Source organism: Pezoporus wallicus, unplaced genomic scaffold (assembly GCF_028554395.1).
Source record: "Pezoporus wallicus isolate ANWC-B61680 ecotype Strahan unplaced genomic scaffold, APGP_CSIRO_Pwel_v1 contig_9719, whole genome shotgun sequence".
Classification (NCBI taxonomy): Eukaryota; Metazoa; Chordata; class Aves; order Psittaciformes; family Psittacidae; genus Pezoporus; species Pezoporus wallicus.
The window spans coordinates 286,945-306,970 of record NW_026642910.1 but is presented as its reverse complement, the minus strand read 5'-3'; the positions used below and the strand labels follow the sequence as shown (position 1 = coordinate 306,970).

At 54.7% G+C, this 20,026-nt stretch overlaps 3 protein-coding genes across 3 annotated transcripts; 2 read left to right on the top strand and 1 right to left on the bottom strand.

The window, feature by feature from the left end:
• The first annotated feature begins 743 nt into the window (after positions 1-743).
• On the top strand, positions 744-10,067 carry VPS26B (VPS26 retromer complex component B). Its single transcript, XM_057433187.1, has 6 exons — positions 744-968; positions 4,253-4,409; positions 4,975-5,139; positions 5,696-5,871; positions 6,484-6,626; positions 7,151-10,067. The coding sequence occupies exons 1-6, from the start codon at positions 746-748 to the stop codon at positions 7,295-7,297; spliced, it is 1,011 nt and encodes a 336-aa protein (XP_057289170.1). The 5' UTR covers positions 744-745; the 3' UTR covers positions 7,298-10,067.
• Positions 10,068-10,527: 460 nt separating this feature from the next.
• On the bottom strand, positions 10,528-13,927 carry THYN1 (thymocyte nuclear protein 1). Its single transcript, XM_057433190.1, has 7 exons — positions 13,833-13,927; positions 13,132-13,361; positions 12,894-12,962; positions 12,353-12,445; positions 11,628-11,723; positions 10,867-11,017; positions 10,528-10,754 (listed from the first exon to the last, which is right to left on the bottom strand). The coding sequence occupies exons 1-7, from the start codon at positions 13,873-13,875 to the stop codon at positions 10,708-10,710; spliced, it is 729 nt and encodes a 242-aa protein (XP_057289173.1). The 5' UTR covers positions 13,876-13,927; the 3' UTR covers positions 10,528-10,707.
• Positions 13,928-14,593: 666 nt separating this feature from the next.
• Positions 14,594-19,117, top strand: ACAD8 (acyl-CoA dehydrogenase family member 8). Its single transcript, XM_057433173.1, has 11 exons — positions 14,594-14,699; positions 15,184-15,284; positions 15,677-15,846; positions 16,073-16,182; positions 16,377-16,453; positions 16,652-16,789; positions 17,151-17,286; positions 17,391-17,488; positions 17,577-17,729; positions 18,454-18,556; positions 18,978-19,117. The coding sequence occupies exons 1-11, from the start codon at positions 14,594-14,596 to the stop codon at positions 19,028-19,030; spliced, it is 1,245 nt and encodes a 414-aa protein (XP_057289156.1). The 3' UTR covers positions 19,031-19,117.
• The last annotated feature ends 909 nt before the right edge of the window (positions 19,118-20,026 follow it).

Here is a 20,026-nt window from a genome sequence, read left to right as displayed (position 1 = left end):
AAGGATTACTTAGGGCTGCCTTAGAGCATTTTACACGTTTCCAGGTGGGACAGCCCTGAATACCTGCACAGCACCAGGGCCCACCTCCATGGTGTCAGTATCATCCTCACCTCCTTCTGGTTCTCATCAGCAAACCACAGCAGGGCCTGGTGAAGACAGGTGAAGACATCAAGTCCATCGTTGGTGATCTCCTCTACAATGCTGGGATCCAGGGGCTCGGTCTCAGTGAAATCCAGATCCCAGACTGCGTCCACCCAAACTAAGGGGAAATAAAAGGCGGGGGGGTGGGGGTGGGGGGTGGTGTATAAGCACCGTATGTGCATAGCAACTCCAGCTCCCCACAGGAGACCTTGGCAGCTCTCATGCACCTCAGAGGCCCTCGCAGCCCCCCCCAGAGGCCCTCGCAGCCCCCCCCAGAGGCCCTCGCAGCCCCCCCCAGAGGCCCTCGCAGCCCCCTCAGAGGCCCTCGCAGCCCCCCTCAGAGGCCCTCGCAGCCCCCCTCAGAGGCCCTCGCAGACCCCCTCAGAGGCCCTCGCAGACCCCCTCAGAGGCCCTCGCAGACCCCCTCAGAGGCCCTCGCAGACCCCCTCGCAGAGGCCCCTCGCAGACCCCCTCAGAGGCCCTCGCAGACCCCCTCAGAGGCCCTCGCAGCCCCCTCAGAGGCCCTCGCAGACCCCCTCAGAGGCCCTCGCAGACCCCCCCAGAACGGTCCCGGTCCCACACCTGATCCGACCCGGCCGGTGCAATGAGCTTCTTCGGGTTCGGGCAGAGCGTGGAGCTGGAGCTGGTGCTGAGCGACGGCGAGAGCCGGCGGCGGGTGGAGCACAAGACGGAGGAAGGGAAGAAGGAGAAGTATTTCCTCTTCTACGACGGGGAGACCGTGTCCGGGCGGGTGGTGCTCACCCTGAAGCACCCCAACAAGCGGCTGGAGCACCAGGGCATCAAAGTGGAGTTCATCGGGCAGATCGGTGAGGCCCCGCTGAGCCGCGCTCCCTTTCCCCTCACCTCCGTAGCACGGGTCCTGGGCATGCTGCTGGGCCTTGGGGTGTGGAGGTGGGGCTGTGCTCCTGCCCACCGGCGGATCCCTATGGCCGCACGCAGGCAGTCCATCCTCTGCTGGAGGTGGGTACCCTGGTGAAGGGAGGGAGCTCCAGCCTTTTTCCAGGTCATTGTTCCCTATTTCCTCGTCCTATTTTCCAGCCTCTGCTCGGGCACTGATTGCAGCTCGCAGATGCATGTGTTTTGGAAGGGGGTGGTGCCTGCTTTACCTCCTGCAGGTGCAGGGCTGAGCCTGCACGTCCCAGTAATGCGATTCTCCAGAATGGCTCTGCTGTTGGCATTGCTTGGGTGTCTGTCCACCCACTTTGGGAAGCAAAATAAGGGTGGTCAGTTGGGTGGGTTTTGCCCATCCATCCCAGGGGCTTCTGCAACCTCTGTTCCTCACTATTTGACCCGTGTGAATGAGCTTTCTTATGGTGGGAGTCTGAGATGAGATGAGCTCTTAGGCAGAAGCTCTTCCCTGTGAGGGTGCTGAGGCGCTGGCACAGGGTGCCCAGAGAAGCTGTGCCTGCCCCATCCCTGGCAGTGTTCAAGGCCAGGTTGGACACAGGGGCTTGGAGCAACCTGGCCCAATGGAAGCTGTCCCTGCCCTTGGAACTGGGTGAGCTTTCAGGTCTCTTTCACCCCAAACCAGGCTGGAATTCTTGATGCCTTCTCTTCAGCATGGCTCATTCCATTTTGACTCTGTTTCTCGAGTGCATGTCTGTGTGCCCCTGCATGGTTGGTTGGGTGGCTTCAAGTTGTTCAAAACTCGTGGTTATCCATGTGTGTAACCAATGCAGATTGAACGTTTCCTGCTCTCTCAGAGGAAGGGTGGCTGCCACACCCACCCTGGATCCCAGTGGAGATGTCCATGTTTCATCCCTGCACCCCAAAATAAGTTCAGGATCTTGGAATCATCATCTCACCTTTTAGGCACTGGAGCTGCTCTAAGGTCTCCCCTTCAGGAGCCTTCTCTTCTCCAGGCTGACCCAGCCCAGCTCTCTCAGCCTGGCTCCAGAGCAGAGCAGCTCCAGCCCTCGCAGCACCTCCATGGCCTCCTCTGCACTCTCTCCAGCAGCTCCACGTCCCTCTTGTGCTGGTATTCCTGGTGATGCAGCTGCATTTGGTGTCTGTAGCACTTTGACCCCCAGAACCACTGTGTGAGCTGTGGGCCTGCAGCCTCTGCATTGCAAATCATGTGCTGTAGGCAAGTGAGCTGGAGGTTTCCCCACCCAACCCTGATGCTGGTGTTGGATGATTTTGCTGGCCTCACTTGTGCTTAATGCTGCTTTTTGGAAGGGAAGGGGAGGTCCGGTAGGAGAGCCTGCAAACAACAGGGTGTAGCTAAGCCTGTTCCTCAGGAGGGAGCCCATTTGTTGATGATTGTCAGTGGAAATTAAGCATGAACTTCACTTCCTGCTCTATTCTCTGCTTTGTGCTGCCTCACCTGCTTCTCATTGCCCATTTTGGAAGATTTCTGAGCCTCACCTGGTTAGAATAAGGGCTTTGAAGTCACATTATCACCCCAGCAGGTATGGTAGGAGGTGCTGTGGCCACACACAAGCCCTTTCTTTTTGCCCATCAGGCAACTTTATTCAAGAGCTGAACTGTGTACCACCTTAATCCTTTCCATCTCAAACCAGCCTGCCTTATATTCCAGCTTCCCATTGTCACAAGGTCAGTATCCACACCATACATAGAGGTAGGGAGACAGAGGTGTAGTGGGGAGAACGGGTGCTCCAGACCAGGGTCCAGGCTGTGAACACTGTCCTGTGTGGCCACTGGTGAGCAAAGAACCCATTTAACATTTCATTTTGCGGTGTCCTGAGCATGGTTTTGTTTAACCTGGAAACCCTATAGCCCTGAAAACCTGCAATTACAACTTATACCTGTTTGGCATCCTAATGTCTTCTGAAGTGTGAGAAACACCAATCCTTCCTCCACTTAAGGCTGCAGAGTGCCAGCCCGGGCCCTTCCAAGGCAGCACTGACATTTGCCTCCCCTTGCTTTAAGTTCAGCCTTTGCTTTTTGCATTGTGTGGCGGGATAATCTGTCCCTCCTGTCACGTTAGCAAGCACTTCCCTCCCTGTGGACCTGTATTCAATGCAGAGAGCTGCTTTATTTATGTCACCTGCCTGCCCAGCCTTGATGGCACTCACTGTTTAGCTTAAGTGAGGGGTGTCTTAGTGCCAGTACTTCCATTATGGAGACAGGGTGAGCAGAGGGGTGTATGAAGCAGAAATCATAAGCTGGAGTCTTGCTGTGCATCTCAAGGAGTGGGGAAGTGAGTCTCACAACTGTTCCTGACCACTACTAATCCTTCTTAGAAGTCTTCTCTGCACAGTTTAGTGCTGACAGTGAGCTTGGGCATGTGACTGTCTGATGACTTGGGGGTTTGTTTCTTCATCTCACCTTATCAGGCCGGCAAAGGCTTTAGCTTTTGGAAGGCCTGTGTGGGTGTCTGGTAGGAACAGTGCTCACACAGCCTTGGGAAGGGCAGGTTTCCTTGATGCTCAGCTGTAATACCCAGCTGTTAATGCAAATTGCAGCGCTTTATGTTTCTGTGGCTTTGTCCTAAAGGAGAAGAGCACTTGTGAAAGGGCATTAAGTGAGGAGACCTGCAGTTGTTTCTTGCATGCCCAAGAAGGTTGTGGGGAAACTGAAGCAATGGGCTGGTGTTGGTTACCTGAGCTGGTTTGAGCAGTGCTCTTCTCTCATCAGCGTTCATGTGTTATCCAGGGACTGGTGGAGCACCTGACTCAACCTCCTCCCCACACACTTGGCAGTCATGCACTGAGTGCTGGCTTACTGCAGGATTGGTGACAGTCTCCACTGTTATTCCCTGGTGGGAATCAAGACCACTCAAACTCTTTGTCGTGAAAGGATAAGCAGGAACAGCAGGAAGCCTCCTAGTCCTTGATTTTGCTCGGTCACTTTGCTGTTCCAGAGAAGCAGTGGTGGCGTTTTCCTCTCCTTACAGTGGCAATGCCTTTTCCCTGGAATATTGCAGGAGCCACTGGCCCCTCTTCTCAGCCAGTCTAATTAATACTGACAGGAGGTGACCCACGTCCCTGAGGCAAGGTGAGCTCCTGATTTGGAGCTGGTGAGGCTGTACAGACCTCTTCCTGCTGCAGGGCCTGTGACATCTCCTGCCTTTCTTGCTTTTGCGGGATGGAGCAGCACAGCTTACCCTGCCCTTCTGTCTTCCCAGAGCTCTACTATGACCGAGGGAACCACCACGAGTTCGTGTCCCTGGTGAAGGACCTGGCCCGTCCTGGTGAATTCACTCAGTCACAGACGTTTGACTTCGAGTTCACCCACGTGGAAAAGCCTTACGAGTCCTACACGGGGCAGAACGTGAAGCTACGGTGAGTCCCCTCCTCATGCTGAGCCCAGGCCCTGGCTCTGTGCAGTGTGCAGGTGCTGGTGTTCACTGCATCCCTTCCCACACATCCTTACAAGCTTGGAATGTCATTCCCAGTGGATTTGGTGGGGCTGAGTAGTTGTCTTGGAGGGCTCTGCTTTTATCAGCATGTATTTCACATTGAGGAGCTCCAGTTGACTGGAAATCCAGTCGCTGGCCCTTGAAGGGAGGTTGGAAAGTTGGGACCTGCAAGAAGAGGTGTGTCTCTGGAGACCAGCGTGATCTCATCTCTTGCAAAAGTGGTTTTACCATGTGCAAGCTGTTACTTGGATCTCCACCATGATACTCGGGCAGCTGAGGCTCACAAATGCATGGAAGCTTAGGGAAGCCTTTTCCATTAGAAAATTCCCTTCTGTCTTTTCCAACCCGGGGTATTGGCTGCTCCAGAAGCCAGGATACCTGTGAGACTGCTTGGCTAGTCCAGTGCAACCCATTCAGCCCCACATCCCTCCCTGCTTGTCCCTGTTGCTTCCCGTGCCCCCCCTAACAGGAGGGGACTGGCCTTGCAGGTATTTCCTCCGCGCGACCGTCAGCCGCAGACTGAACGACGTGGTGAAGGAGATGGACATAGTTGTGCACACCCTGAGCACCTACCCGGAGCTCAACTCCTCCATCAAGATGGAGGTGGGGATTGAGGATTGCCTACACATTGAGTTTGAGTACAACAAGTCCAAGTAAGTGTCTCGGGAGCAGGCAGTGGCTGTGAGGAGCCATCTGCTGCAGGGGACAGCTTGGGTTGGAAGCCTGAGGCACGTGTGTGATCCTCAAAGGCAGTCTTGTGTTCACGTGCTCCAGCAAGGCAGGTTGGATCCTGCTGAGGATCTGGGGGTTCCTCACCCTGCCCCATAGATGTGGGGGATCACATCTCTGTGATCAAGGCGTGGGAGGCTGTGGCTTCCCTGAGCTTGGAGCACAGCAGAGTGAGGCTGCTGCAGTAACTTCGTGTTCCCTATATTATCCTTGGCAAGATCAGTGTTTCCAAGTGTCTTCCAAGTATCAAGTCTGCTCTTTACCAGTCAGTGCAGCTGAAGTGGGACATTAATTCAGGCAGAGGAGTTGGGAACAGCTCTTTTTAAGCTAGTTTTGATGCACCTTTCCCAGCTGATGCTGGCAGACCTCCCTCTGGTGTAATACTGGGGTTACTTTTAATTGACCTAAAAGATTGGATTTGGAGGCTTTGGTGTCACGGTGCAGATACTGATTGTGGTGCTTTCTCCCTTCACATGCTAGGTATCATTTAAAAGATGTGATTGTTGGCAAGATCTACTTCCTGCTGGTGCGAATCAAGATCAAGCACATGGAGATAGATATCATCAAGAGAGAAACAACAGGGACCGGCCCCAACGTCTATCATGAGAATGACACAATAGCCAAATACGAGATCATGGATGGGGCACCTGTGAGAGGTGAGAAGGCAGATGAACCCTTTGGAATTCCTCTTCTTAGGAGTCTCTTGGGATGGGAACAGGAGTCCTGCAGTATCTTCAGCTGGATCTGTGTGCTCCTGTTTCACTGGTGGGCTCACAGCAGTTTCCAGAGGTGGTTAAATATGATCCCCTTCCTTCTCTGATCTGATGAGGAGGAACTGAGGCATAATGAGTTGCAATGACTTAAGTCTTGTGCTGAAGCAGTGGAATAGATGTAAATTCGCTGCTGGCATGGGCCACCAACTGGCATTGCTGCAGCTTGGAGCAGAAAGATGATGTTCTAGCTCCGTGCCAGTCTCCTGTGCCACATTCTCCTCTGCCAGAGAAAATGGCACCTTACTCATTTCTTCCTGCAGTGCTGTCTTGAAGGTCACAGCGAGTCCCATGCTCTTAGAAGTGGAGGTGGAGTAGCTGTCAGCAAGGGCAGAATCTGGCTATGGGTTTCTGAAGGGCGTCGAGATCTTCTTGCTCATCTTACCCCACTTGTGGAGGTGGTCACGATGTTTGTGGCCTAGTGAGGTGTTTTGCTGATGCTCTCCTAGTTCACAGCTGTGCATTCTGCCTGTGCTGATGGTTCTGTGCACTTCGCAGGGGAGTCCATTCCCATCAGGCTCTTCCTGGCTGGCTACGAGCTGACTCCAACCATGAGGGACATCAATAAGAAGTTCTCGGTGCGTTATTACCTCAACCTGGTGCTGATCGATGAGGAAGAGAGGCGCTACTTCAAACAGCAGGTGAGGAGCAGAGCTGGGTTTCTTCTCGGACCTGGGGACTGTCACTTGGGATCCAGTGTTAGAAGCACCTTCTGGGAATTTGGGATTCCCATGGGGAGAATCATGTTCTTGACTGAATAGCCATAAGGATATTCCATATACCACTACCCATATACCAATGAGAGAGTGCAAAGAGTGGTCCACGTGGGTCAGATGTGCGCGTAGCAGGTGCCTAACTGGGATTTCTTGTCCACTGTTGCCCCATGGTGGAGCTTCTCACCTTACCCATTCCAATGTGGTAGCCCATGGCGGTAGCCCATGGCTGCCCTAGATGTCCAGTGGGTTGCCTCTGTGTGCTCAGACCCTGGGGAGGAGCGCTCTACCCAAACATACCAAGGCTGCAAATAACCTCATGCACACATGAGGTGGAAGATGCCAGCATTGGCTGAGCTCTCACTGCTTGCCTGGCTCAGCCTTTGGGCCTGGCTGGGGCCAGGAGGAGGCCCCACAAGCCCTGACCAGGCCTGCTGGCTGTGTTACTGCAGGAGGTGGTGCTCTGGCGGAAAGGAGACATCGTGAGGAAGAGCATGTCCCACCAGGCAGCCATCGCTTCCCAGCGGTTTGAGGGGACCTCCTCGCACCCCGAGGCCAAGACCCCCAACCAGCCTGCAGAGAACAACGGCCGGCAGTGAGGGGCCACGCAGAGGATGCTGCTGTGGAGCCAGAGGGACAGCAGCAGCAGGAGGAGGAGGACAAAACACTAGAGAGACTTTGTGAAAACAAATACCCGTTTTTGACTTAATTCCTTTCTTCAAAGGACTCGCAGGGTGGGAAGGGATGGGAGGGCAGAGCGAGCTGCAGCACTGGTGCTGCGGAGCTGAAGGTGCCTCAGTGCTTCCCAGTCAACGACATTCCTCTGGGATTGGCTGCTTTGAGGCGTGTGCCCCGAGGCTGCAGCGCTGCCTGATCTCCTCTCTGCCCCGAGACCCTTTTGGTGTGGCAGCGGGGAGGGAGAGAGCAAGTGAAGGCCACATCTGCTGCTGCTTCCCAGCGGGGTGGAGGTTGCTCTGGGGCTGTGCAGGATGGATGTTGTCTTGCCTTTCTGAAACCTTCACGAGGGAAAAGGACACAGGGATTAGCTGGAAGGTAGAGGAGGGACTCGGACTGAGGTGTGACCTTCTTGAAGTGCTGAGTGTTATCCCCTTGCTGTCTCCCCTTCCTTTCCATGCTAGATTCCTTGTCACAAACAGCTGTATCATGTCACTGACTCAGCCACACTGAGCACGCTGCAGTGGCCTTGCCGTGGAGCTCCTGTGTGTCGTGGCAAGGAGGAGCTGTGCCTGGCAGGAGGGAGCGAGGCATGAGAGTGCAGGAGGAGGTGGCACAGGTTGGGCAGAGCTGTGAAGGTGCCAGTGCTGTTGAGTGGGCAACAGGAGGGGGCAGAAGGCTCCTGGCCAAGAGCAGTGCCTTCCTAGTGTTGTCCCAGCACCTGCCTGAGTGCCCCTCTCTGGCTGCTGCTGCAGAGCAGCCTGGAGAGCTCTCAAGGATGCTTTTGGGGTGTGAGACATCAATGGGGTCTCTCTTGGGAGTGGACTTACGGTGCACACGCTGTCCTGCTCATTCCTGTGTCCTTGTGGCAGAGCAGTCTGTAGTAGGGACAGACAGGGCAGTATAGAAACACGTGTGTACGGTTGTTTGCTTCCTTGAGCCTGTGGGATGAGGGTTAGGAATTACAGAAAGTGGATGAGATGGTTTTAAGAAGCTTATGGCTTGTGTGTGCTGCAAGATGAAGCCAAGCAGCAACTGGAAGGATGGTGGAGCTCTGTGTTTCCAGAGGCACATTCCTAAGGTCTGAGCTTGAAGGTCTGAGGGTCATGCTGTGAACTGAGAACCTGAATGTGGGCTTTTCCTTCCCTGAATTAAGCTTTTCCTAGTCTTCAGCTAAGTGAAATCATGAGAACATTCCCAGAAGGGAGTCATTCCTCCATTAACAATTAGATGTGGCTTTGTAGACTTGATGGAGTCTGGAGAATATCCACCCTGATTAGCTGCCCTTTGAGGATGCAGGGGGCTAGACCTCCTCCCAGATGGAGAGAGAGAAGCCTTCAGGAAATGCTGGGATGTGAGCTCTCTTGAGTGGGATTTGCCTGGATTTCCCTGTGAGTTGGTGGCTCACTAGGGTATCTTCTGCTTTGTTTAGTGGAGCAGTGCTGGTGGAGGGAGCGGGGCCTGGGTGGGAAGGGGAGCATTTTATGTACTAAGACAGCTACTGTATTCCAGTGATAAATGTGTGTTTCTGCTTGCCAAAGTAAGTTATCTTTTACTCACCACGTGCAAGGCTGTGGTTGTCAGTGGAGCTGGACAGATCACGCTGTTGTAGAGGACACTACTGAGCTCGTCCCTGCCCGATGCTGTGTCTCACCATGTGCTGCTCTCATCTGAAGATGTGGCTTGCTTTCTGCCCATGAGAGGGCTGTGCCGTGGGCTGGAGCTGGGTGTTCCTGGCGTCAGACAACTGCCCTGTGGCAGGGCAGGGGGTGGGGACCTGCTGCAGGCCCCGGTGGCAATGGAATCTGGATTTACTCCTTACTCTCCCTCTCTGTGTAGGGGGAACCTGTGCTGTGGCAATACAATCTTGTAGGGACAAGTGAAGCTCCCAGTGGGAGCCTCTGGGGATAGCAGACTATCCTTCCATGGCTTAGCTGAGCACAGCAGTACCCTAACACCCCCCTCTAGCTTCCCCTCGGCTCCCATCCCACCTGGAATTCCCATCCTTGCCTATTCCTCTTGCTTGTAGGCCACATGGTATCAAAGAAACTCCGTGGATGAAGGTGTCTCTGCATTCCAGGAGTGTTTTGTTTACTGGCTGAACAGCAGCAGTACTGGATGTGGGATAACAAGGCACAGTTGGGAGAGTTCTGTTCACCAACTGCTCACCACTTAGGGAGGGTTGACTTGGAGAAGGTGCATGAGTCGTTTGGGTTGATTTTTCCCTCCTCTGTGCCCCTCTCCCGTGTCCCTACTTGTGGACCCAGAATGTAGAAACGATTCCCATTTTTTCCTTCATCTAATGGACCATTCAACCTGTTGCCCACTAGGCCCTGTGTTTGTCTGGGGTGGAGCAGAAGTGCTGAGCCTCTTCAGAGAGAAGCAGAAGCATAAGGTCACTGCAGGTAGGAGAGAAGAGCATTTCCTTAGTATGTAAGGGGCAGACAGCACTGGAGCAGTGGTGGCCCCTGAGGGTTCTGTTCAGCCTTTGGCTCATTCCCTCTTGCCCAGGCAGGCTGGAGCAGGGGCAGTGTGCAAGTACTCCAGCCAAGCAGTGCAACCTGTGATTAAGCCTCTGCTGTGTTTACATGTTTCTTAATTCGTCGTCTTTTCAATGGCTGTATTTTCCAACTTGGGTTTTTTTTTTTGTCTCTCCAATTAAAAAGAGCCAGCCCTGGCTGTCAATGCTGTGCACGACCTGGTCTGCTGTGGTTCCTGGTGCCTGCCTCTGGCCTTGGGTTCTTTATGGTTTGAAGCCATTTTCCCCTAGTGCTGTGCAGTGCAGCCCTCCAGGGGCAGTCTGTCCTTTGGTAGCTTTGTCAGTCCTTGCTCTTCCTTTAGAAGCTTTGCTGATGAACCCTTATAGCTTAAAACGAGCAAGGTAGCTCTATTATCTTCCACTTCCCTGATAACCAGAGCTTAAATAACGTGAGGAGTCTGGTACCTACAGGAAGTTAACTGATGTGCTTTGCAGCAAGCAAGCTGGATGCGTGTTTATATGTTCTTGTTCTAGTGATACCTTCCTGCAGAGAAATGTGCCTCTGCAGCACACAGAACCATACTGGCTCCTGTAGTAGATCCCCAAGGAGGATGTTTGGTCCCTGAGGAGCTAAACTGCAGATTTCCCAGCTATTACAAAGGAGAAGCTGCAGTGGATTCTCAAAAGCTTTATTTAAAAAGAAGCAAGTAACAGTGTGTCAGGAGAAGGGATGTGGAGCTGTGGATCATGAGCGGGCACATTTTGTTGCTGGGGTTGAGCAAGGGAACTTGGGAATTAGGCTGGTTTAGAAGGAGGCATCAGTGGCAAGGTACAAACTGTGCTGCTGGTAGGTTCTTAATGTGGCTTCTCCTCTTCCAGGCTCAAGACGAAATCAAACTCCTCTGCGTTGGAAAGGTAAGGGAGGAACAGCTGTAATTGGGACTTACAGGCAGTCGGAGTGAGGGCTGCCTCCGCAGGGAATAGCACCAGGAGTGCAGAGAAGAAGGTTCCTACCTTGTGTCAGTGGCTGGATGGAGAGCCGTTGTCTTGTGAAGAGCATCATGTTCTTGAGGGGGCCTCCATCTGTTTTGTGTGCCAGGTGGTGAGCCTTGATCTCAGAGAGCGGGATGAACCGCTTGGTCATCCGCACAAACTGCACATCCACCTGGGAAGTGAGGGGCAGCAGAGGAGGATAAAGCCTCCAGGCATCACATAAGATACTGGTGGAGGGGGATAAAGATCTTAAACTGAAGCAAATGCCACCTTATAATGGTGTGGAAGCTTTTCCTTGCTTGAGGCTAAAAGAACTTTGGGCTGCTCCTGGCAGGTGATGTGCTTACAGCACTGTGAGCACTGGGCACTAGCAGCACACATCCATGCTGGCATGGGCAATACAGAAGGAAGCTGTGGGATGTAGCCAGCCTGTGAACAGTCACTTCCCTGTCATTTAGCGTGCCTCAGAACTACAGCTTGCTTTGTGCTAGGCTGAGAGTGGTACTTAAAGATGTTCTCTTTGCTAACCCAGAATCCTGCTGTGCGTGGATGTTAGTCTGCATCCAACATTCAAAGACTTAGGGAGATAGATTTGGCAGCCTTCTGGAAGAAATAGGGGAAAAGGCAGAGAAACTATCAGGATTGACCTTCTTGAGAGAGAACAGGGTAGCTAGGCCAGGCCAGAAGCTTAAGGAGACACACAGTACGATGCAAAGAGGCTTCTGCCTCCACTCAGCTTGCACACAGAGCTTGAAGCAGCTGTATTTAGTTTACTACATTACCATGGACCATTTGGGGTTCTCTTTTCTGCTGGAGGAATCGTAGTGAGGATTCTTCTGATCAAACTGTGTGTGATCAGGGTAAGCCTCCTTTACGATCTGAAGCAGAAAGGGAGAAGAACATGAGACATCAGTTCAAAGCTATTGTCAGCAAAGGCTATGAAATGCCCTTGAGCAAGCTGTGACTAGAGAGAAGGACTAATCCTGATGCACAAGCCAGCCTGGCTTTCCCTGCGCTCCATTCTCACAGGGAAGTCCATTTCCTTCCTTTCCATCTCTTGGGTCAAAGCACTGCAGAGCAGGACGGTTGTCAGTGAAGCCCCATCACCTCTTTGGAGTGCAATGCAGAGGAGCGCACCCAACAGAGGAAAACTGGGTAGAGGATGAGAGACTTTGTGGTGAGTTCTCCTCCTGCAGAAGCTGCTCTGTGCCCGAGGTTTTATTACTGACTAGAACTGAGTCAGATTTTGATCAGTGTGGAGCAAGCCCTGGCTGGAAGCACCCTGACATGCCAGCAGGAGAATAATTTAGTCCCACTTCTCCGGGGAGAAGTGCTTGTGTCAGCCCTGCTGTCACATGTACCCTTGAGCCTTGATGTCCCAGGCTCACCTCCTGCTCCCACTGGACAGCTTTTGCCCTCCTTTGGTGCAGAGACAGAAGCAGGGCTAAGGAGCTGTTGGATAACCCATTCCCTGCCCCAAAACACAGGGCAAGGAAGAGGCACTCACCTTGACAATGCCGACAATGCCAGGCTCTTTACAGTTACTGTGGTAGAAGAAGGCCTGCTGCCCAAGCTTCATGGCTCTCAGGAAGTTCCTTGCCTGTCAGGTGTAAAGAAGAGACTTTGAGCTCTTTGCATCAAGGGTTTCACTACAAGCAGCAGGAACAAGAGCTAACAAGAGTGCATGTGAAATAAAACCCAGGCTAAAGACAAGCTCCTGATGGTTAGAAAGCATGTGGGAACCCAGCAGTTCAGCAGAGCTGATCACGTATGGGGGCAAGCATGTACAGTAGTGGAAGCACACGTGGATTTTGTCTGCAGCGAGGCCTGGAAGAGAAAGCTGATGTCTGCTGACAGTTTAAGGACAGACTTGCAAGAGGTTGCCAGGGGGAATAAGGGCTGCTCAAAGCAAAAGGAAAACTGGATGATGTAACAGAGCATTGCCCAACCTTTGAACCTCAAAAGCAAATCCTTTTTCCAGGCAAAAGAATAGGTTACCCATTTTCCCAGTGCTACTGCAGTGCCTTCCCTTGTCGTGTGCTCCGTACCTGGTAGTTTCTTACTCCATCCCAAAAGGTGGTCTGGTTGGGCTGAGCTTTCAAGTCCTCAATGCTGAACTGCCAAATGCAATGAAAAAACAGGGGTTTGCAGGGAGACAAACGGGGTTTGAGAAGTAAAGACACAACAGCGTTCATCCCGATTGCCTGAGCCTGTAACTCAGTGCTCTGGGGATGGCAGTGACACTGCTGCTGTACCCTGCTGAGGAAGGGGGGTGCAGGTGCTTACTTTCACATCCACTCCCTTCTCCAGCCTGCTCTCTGGTTCTGATTTCAGCAGCCAGTGGCAGTACGTGATCTTGCTTTCCTCCCCACCGGAGTCAGACTCCTTTGCCTTCTTCCAGTTCTTCCACCCCGACTTGGAACTCCCAGCTGGAGCTTTTGTGGACTTCTCCTCTTCCTCCTTATCCGAAGCCTCCTCCTCGGTTTTGGCAATTTTAGCATCAGGCTCTTTTTTATCTTTAAAAGAGACAACAAAACATTCAGATAAACCCCATTTTGTTCCCAACAGGAGTGACGAAAGGCTAAGATGATGCTTATTTGCTGGAGTTTATTAAGCAGAGGAGTGCCACAGATGAGCCAACTGGGCACTTTGTTCACCTTCTGCTTTAAACACCACAGAAGAGTGCCTCAGGTGCCCGGTTCTTGCTCTTTGGGGTTTTGTCTGTGCAGACACCAGTGTCCTGCTGCTCCACTGGGCACACGCAGGTGAAAGCTCTTTGTAAATGGGCGTGAATTGTGTTTCTTAACCACCTGGCGTTGTGAATGCATCACTGTCCTCATCTACAGCCTGGTCTCGGTCACCCCTGGCTGCTCAGCCCGTTTGCACGGAGGAAATGCTGTCTGAAACCCGCGCGGGTTAAGATGACTGTCTGCAGTTTCACTACAGCTTGAGACCTCAAGAGACTTAGTGAGGATGCCAGCACAGACCTGCTACTGCCGCTTTGTCTCTCTTCCTGCTTGGCCAAGGCATCTCCGCTCTCTTGGAACGATCTTCTCTCCTCTGGGAAGCTGCCGCTGAAGGAGGGAAGAGGGAGCAGCGCTCAGGTAAGCTGAGGAGAGCAGCGGCAGGGCAGTAGAAGCCGCGCAGTGAGTGCAAGAGTGAACGGTTTCCTTCCCCGGGCCCAGCCGTTTCCTCTATCAGTGCTAAGGCTGGCACTGCCTGAGGACCACACCCGCGGTGCCGAAGGCAGGACCCGCGCTGATGGACACCAGCAGCAGGGCAGCTTCGCCCCACGCTGATGGAGGAGAGGCCCCGGGGTGCTCGTCCCGAGCGCGGCCCCCCCCCGGCCCGGCCCTGCCCTGCAAGCGGCGCAAGGCGAGGGGGAGCCTCCCAGCCGGGGCTCTGCCTCGACTTGTTACTCGCTGCTTACCGCCCGCAATCCCCCTTGGGCAAGGGCTGGCGCGTCCAACCTCTGCCCCTTGGCACTGACCCGGCTCCGGCGGCATCAACTTTTCCACCTCCCGTGCCAAGCGCTCCCTTCCCTCCTTGCCCCCCCCGGCTGCCCCTCACCGGTTCCTCTCCTCCTGCTGCTGCCGGGCGCGGTCCAGCTGGCACCGTTACGCGGACGGAGGCGGCAGAGCCCTCGGGCTCGCCCCCTTCCCGGAACCAGCGCGCAGGCGGGAGGCGCCGGGGGCCGGACTACAGCTCCCAGCCTGCACCCGAGAGCAGCCTGCGGTCCGGCCGCGCCATGGCCTGGTGCGGAGCCCCCCGAGCGGCTCGGCTGCTGCTGCCTCTGCCCCTGGCATCGCTGCGGTGCGCGGCGGGACGGCGCCGCATCGCCTCCTGCATTGACCGTGAGCAGCGGAACGGGAGGGGATGGGGACCCCCCGGGACCCGGCGCAGGGCGGTGCGGGCCGGGAGAGCCCAAGCGCTGCTTCCCCTTCCGCGGTACCTGGGGTGTATCCTGAGGATCGGCTGCGGGTCGGCGTGGCTCGGAAAGGGAGGCAGAAGGGGCGGCTCGTAGCCCTGATGCTGAGCGGGGGCTCTGGTTACTGGGGCCCAGCTGCTCTCCTCCTACGGGATTCCTGAGCGCTGCCCAGATGCATTGCTGCCGGGTGTCCCAGCGTGTGGGACTGGAGCTGCGGCATCCCTGGGAGAGGAACCAACGAATCGGTGTTGGGTGAAGCAGGATGCAGGCTCTAACTAAAGCTATAGAGGGCTGCTTTATTCTTAGCTCGCTTCTCGACTTCCTTGCAGTCCCAGTCCTTGGGACACTTGGGTGCTGTTTGACACTCGGTTTTCCTGCAGCAGACACGGTTTCTGATCTCTCTTCCCTAGCATCTGCTGGGCTCACTGAGCAGCAGAAGGAATTCCAGAGCGTTGCCCTAGATTTTGCTGCCAAGGAGATGGCTCCTCACATGGCTGAGTGGGATGAGAAGGTACCGCAGCCCCAGCAGGGTTGTACCGCTCTGCTTTCTGTCCCTTAGGACATGATGGGTCTTGGGACTCCCTAGAGGGGTGGTCCTGCAGTAGCTCCTCGGTGCTGTCACATCGTCTGTAGGGCTTGGCTTTGAAGCTGCTGCTGCAGCTGGGGTGGAAAGCCATCAGGAAGACCTTGAAGCTTCCCTGGCCAGGCTGTTCAACCACCTGAGACCTGGGTTTACTCCTGAAGATGGTCTCTATCTGCCTAAGTAGAGACAAACCATTCTGCAACCCGCCCAGTTAACGCCAGCTCTGGAGGAGTTTGGGTCTGGCCTTGCTGTACCAAAAGAGTTTGAATGCTGAGATTGAATTCATCCTGGTTACTGTGCTCCCTCTGCCTGTCCCATAGGAAATCTTCCCTGTGGACACCATGCGGAAGGCAGGCCAGCTGGGATTTGGTGGGATCTATGTGAAACCAGACGTCGGTGGCTCTGGATTGTCACGACTTGATACCTCCATAATCTTTGAAGCGCTCTCAACAGGGTGTACCAGCACCACTGCTTATATGAGCATCCACAAGTGAGTTGTTCTGTGGGCTGGATGCAGCTCCCTTGGCGCTGCTTCGTAGTTCATGTTGGGACCCTGAGCAAACCCATCCCTGTGAGGATCTCTTAGTGGTTGTGAACAAACAGGCTTCTAAAGGAGATGCCACCAGGAACTGATTCTGCCTTTGTGGCGTGCAGGATAGGATTAAGTGCTGGCTGTGCAGGCCTCCTGTAATGCTGCTCCTTCTCTGCTGCTCCAGCATGTGTGTTTGGATGATCGACACCTTTGGCAGCGAGGAGCAGAGGCGCCGGTTCTGCCCATCCCTCTGCAGCATGGAACAGTTTGCTTCTTACTGCCTGACCGAGCCAGGTGAGCATCCTCATCGGCTCCTTCCCGGGCTCCCAGCGCAGCCGAGCCGGACTTGAGCCTTCCAAGCAGCAGGGAAGTTTCTTCCTGTGCTTACCTGGGCAGTCACCGGGATGTTGGGAAGGGGCAGGTTGGGGTGGGGGGGAGGTTCAGGCTCTGGACTTGCTTCACTGGCTGCTTCCTTACCTCTTGAGCAGGAAGCGGGAGTGATGCAGCTTCCCTGCTGACCTCAGCTCAGAGGAAAGGGGACTCCTACGTCCTGAATGGCACCAAGGTACCTCCTTGCTCCTCCTAAAGCTGCTGGATGCAGTGCATGCGCAGGGTTTCATCTTTTCCATTTCCTGCTATCTCATCTCTGTATTCTCTGCAGAGCATTCACCAGAGCTGGTCCCTGAACACCTTCTGGGGTCTTCACAGCTGCAGGCTCTGGGCTAGCACACGACAGGGACCCCTTTCTTGTGCCTTTCTGCAGGCCTTCATCAGCGGAGGCGGGGACACGGATGTCTACCTGGTGATGTGTCGCACGGGAGGCCCAGGCCCCAAGGGCATCTCCTGCCTGTTGCTGGAGAAGGGAACACCAGGGCTCAGCTTTGGGAAGAAAGAGAAGAAGGTACGAGGCTTGGGGCTTGCTTCCTGGGTGCTTGAGGGAAGCACAGGATAACGATGAGGGACCTCTTCTGGGATGGTACCAGAATCCCACCTGGACCGTTCTTCCCAAGCCAGGCCCAGCTTAGGTGAAGTTTGCCCTTTGTGAAGGGAAGGGTTTTAATGTCAGAAGCATCACGGACCGTTGGATCTGTGCCTCTTCTCAAATAGATCATTCCTGTTTCCACACTGAGGCCAGACCACATAGCCTGGGGGTGCTCTGCAGCAGCTTGGCAAGGAGACCGAGAGGCTGAGAGCAGTTCTGTGCTGGGAGCCGGAGCTGTGCTGCTCCTCGGGCAGGCTGAGGGCACTCTGCTCTTCCCCAGGTGGGCTGGAATTCCCAGCCAACTCGAGCTGTGATCTTTGAGGACTGCGTGGTTCCCGTCAGCAACCGGCTGGGAGCCGAAGGGCAGGGCTTCAGCATCGCCATGAAGGGCCTCAATGGAGGCAGGATAAACATAGGTAAGAAAGCCAAGGGAGGAGGAGGAGGAAGGAGGGCAGGATCATCCTGTTCCCTGTCTGCGACTGCTTCACATTCACTCTGTGTCCCTGCCTTCTCCCACCAGCTTCTTGTTCATTAGGAGCTGCTCACGCCTCTGTGCTCCTGGCTCAGGAGCATCTCACCGTGCGCAAGCAGTTTGGGGAGCCCCTGGCCAACAACCAGGTACTCCCCATCAGAGCTGGGAGGGGACGAGGCCCAGGTCCCGTCCCCCCCACCTCCCTGAGAAGCTGACCTGCTTTCCCCTGTGCAGTACCTGCAGTTCAGGCTGGCAGAGATGGCCACACGCCTGGTGGCAGCGCGGCTGATGGTGCGCAACGCGGCGCGGGCGCTGCAGGAGGAGCGGGAGGACGCGCCGGTGCTGTGCTCCATGGCCAAGCTCTTTGCTACCGATGCGTGCTTTGAGGTGGGCTGCTCGAAGCATCGCTTGGGAGCTTTGCAGCCCCTCCAGGGTGTCAGGAAGCAGCTGGGCACTGTCACGACCCAGCCCCAAGCACGTTCCTTGAGCCAGAAGCCTCATTGCAGGAGCAGGGTGTTCATGGGACTGAGTTCTGCAGCCCGTGGAGGCTTCACAGCTCAGGCTTGTGCTTCCTACACTGCCTTCTAGAGGACCAAAGAGGGGGACAGGACAGGGTAAAAGCCGTGCTGCAGGCTGGGAGGTGTCCCTGCTCATGGCAGGGGGTTGGAACTGGATGATCCTAAGGCCCTTCCCAACCCATTCCGTGATTCCCAGGTAGCAGGTGCTCTTTGATAGGCCACTGTTACCCCAAAACGTCCCTGAAAAGGGGAAGCAAGAAGGGAGGAAAAGGAACAGTTTCTCCCTCTCTGACCAGTAGATGGTGGTGGTGGCGTTTTGCATCGGTAGCACCACAGACATGCAGCAGCATACCCCTTAAAAGTGTTTTCCTTGGTGTTTCTGTGCTATAAATGCATCATTAATGTGAAACAGCACTTGGGTGATGCGCTGGCACTGAGAGCAGCACTGGGAGTGCCTTGCTGCCGCATCACACTTGAAAAGATGGGATTAAGTGACCAGAACAAAGACACCAGGGAGGTTCCTGGGTTCTTACCAAGCTCCTGTCCCTGCCGTGTCCTCCGTGTCCCTTCACTGGTGAGTGTTCTCTCCTCAGATCTGTAACCAGGCTCTGCAGATGCACGGGGGCTATGGCTACCTGAAGGACTACGCCGTGCAGCAGTTTGTGCGAGACGTCAGAGTCCACCAGATCCTGGAAGGTAAAGGGCACTGTTAGGGCCAGGAGAACATCATGTCTCTGACAGGGTCTGCCCTGCTCTGATCTCATTTGGGCCATTCTGTGTGCCCTCCTTTGACATCCCTTCACCCACACCCAAGACATCCTCTTTCCAGTACCAAATGGGTCCACACTCCCTCTATGTTAATAGCGAAAACCCGGATGTTGGTTTATGTCCACTGCTGGTGCTGCATCCTCCCAAAGCCCAAATTGATACAAGCAACAGCATCTGCCACTCTGAATCCTGAGCAATGTGTTGTGTTTTGCCCCAACATGTACTAAATGCCACCTCCATCACTGGGAGGAGCTTTTCTGTGCTTGTGAAACTGCTGATCCAGGGAGAATCCTCTATCTGGAGGAAAATCCTTTGACTGCCTCTCTTCTGCACCCCTCTCCTGCTGCAGGTACCAATGAGGTGATGCGGATGATCGTGGCCAGGAGCCTGCTGCAGGCCTGAAACCAGGAGCTCTTCTCCAGCCTTAAAATGCCATCGTGTGTTACACTCACTCTGTTTCCCTCCCCTGTGCACCGGCTCCATCCCTGGGAGCACGGAGGGGGATCGATATCCCTGTGGAAACAGCCTTTCTGCCTCATACTGCCTGGAAGCACACAGCTGGATGCCCCTCACATGCTGCCACCCTGTGCCTGGCAGAGCTGCTGTGCCGTGGCTCCTATTGTGCAGCCTGAGGATGCCAATCACAGCAGTGAATATGAACCTCCGTCTCCACATCTCCATCACGGGCTGCTTGCCACACCAGAGAAACCCCAGCCTCTGCTGAGTCAGGACTGAAATGGGAACACCGGGCAGAGGTGCAGCCTTAATCCCATGGGATTTTTGCTCTTTAGGTCAAGGGAGCTATTAGCTCTGCTTTAACACCAGGCCTCTGGGGACATAGGGAACAAGTTACCCACATAACTGCAGCTCTAACCACTTGCAATGGCTTTTTAACTATGAAGCAGGATGCTTCTGGGCTACCTGGAAGCATTCCTTTTTATCCCTGCACCCCTTTCCTAATGGACCGACTGTTTGTTCTCCCTATTCCTACCACGTATTGGTGCTTAACCTAAGCGGTACGAACACTAAGGTACTGCATGGGAACAGTTAACCTGTTGTTCCTAATCGGTACTCCCTGCCCTGCACAGCGTAGGGGGAATAAATCAGTGAGTTCAGGTGTTTCCCCCCTCCCATTTGGAATCAATAAAGCAGCGATGTTGATTTGACTGATAATTCCCTTCTGGGCTATGGCAGGGATTAAACCCGGCTCCTCTTCTCCCAGCCCACGCTTCACCCATGGCAGGGCCGGGAGATGACGGACCCTTACCGCCTGCCTTGGGTCTCACCGAGGAGCGAAGCGCGCTGGCCGGGCTCGGAGCTACCTCCCCGGGTAGCGGCCGGCGGAGGGGCACAGGGACCCGCCTCTCCATACCGCCACCCTTCGCCCCGCCCTGCGGG

Excerpts from the sequence above, each read along its gene's own strand:
- VPS26B (XM_057433187.1), top strand. The coding sequence starts at position 746 with ATGAGCTTCTTCGGGTTCGGGCAGAGCGTGGAGCTGGAGCTGGTGCTG. Across the intron at positions 969-4,252 it reads GGAGTTCATCGGGCAGATCG|AGCTCTACTATGACCGAGGG; the intron begins GTGAGGCCCCGC and ends CTGTCTTCCCAG. Across the intron at positions 5,872-6,483 it reads GGATGGGGCACCTGTGAGAG|GGGAGTCCATTCCCATCAGG; the intron begins GTGAGAAGGCAG and ends TGCACTTCGCAG.
- THYN1 (XM_057433190.1), bottom strand. The coding sequence starts at position 13,875 with ATGCCTTGGCCAAGCAGGAAGAGAGACAAAGCGGCAGTAGCAG. Across the intron at positions 12,446-12,893 it reads ATGGAGTAAGAAACTACCAG|GCAAGGAACTTCCTGAGAGC; the intron begins GTACGGAGCACA and ends TACACCTGACAG. Across the intron at positions 11,018-11,627 it reads AGAACCCCAAATGGTCCATG|GTGGATGTGCAGTTTGTGCG; the intron begins GTAATGTAGTAA and ends CTCACTTCCCAG.
- ACAD8 (XM_057433173.1), top strand. The coding sequence starts at position 14,594 with ATGGCCTGGTGCGGAGCCCCCCGAGCGGCTCGGCTGCTGCTGCCTCTG. Across the intron at positions 14,700-15,183 it reads CATCGCCTCCTGCATTGACC|CATCTGCTGGGCTCACTGAG; the intron begins GTGAGCAGCGGA and ends TCTCTTCCCTAG. Across the intron at positions 17,730-18,453 it reads CTACCGATGCGTGCTTTGAG|ATCTGTAACCAGGCTCTGCA; the intron begins GTGGGCTGCTCG and ends TTCTCTCCTCAG.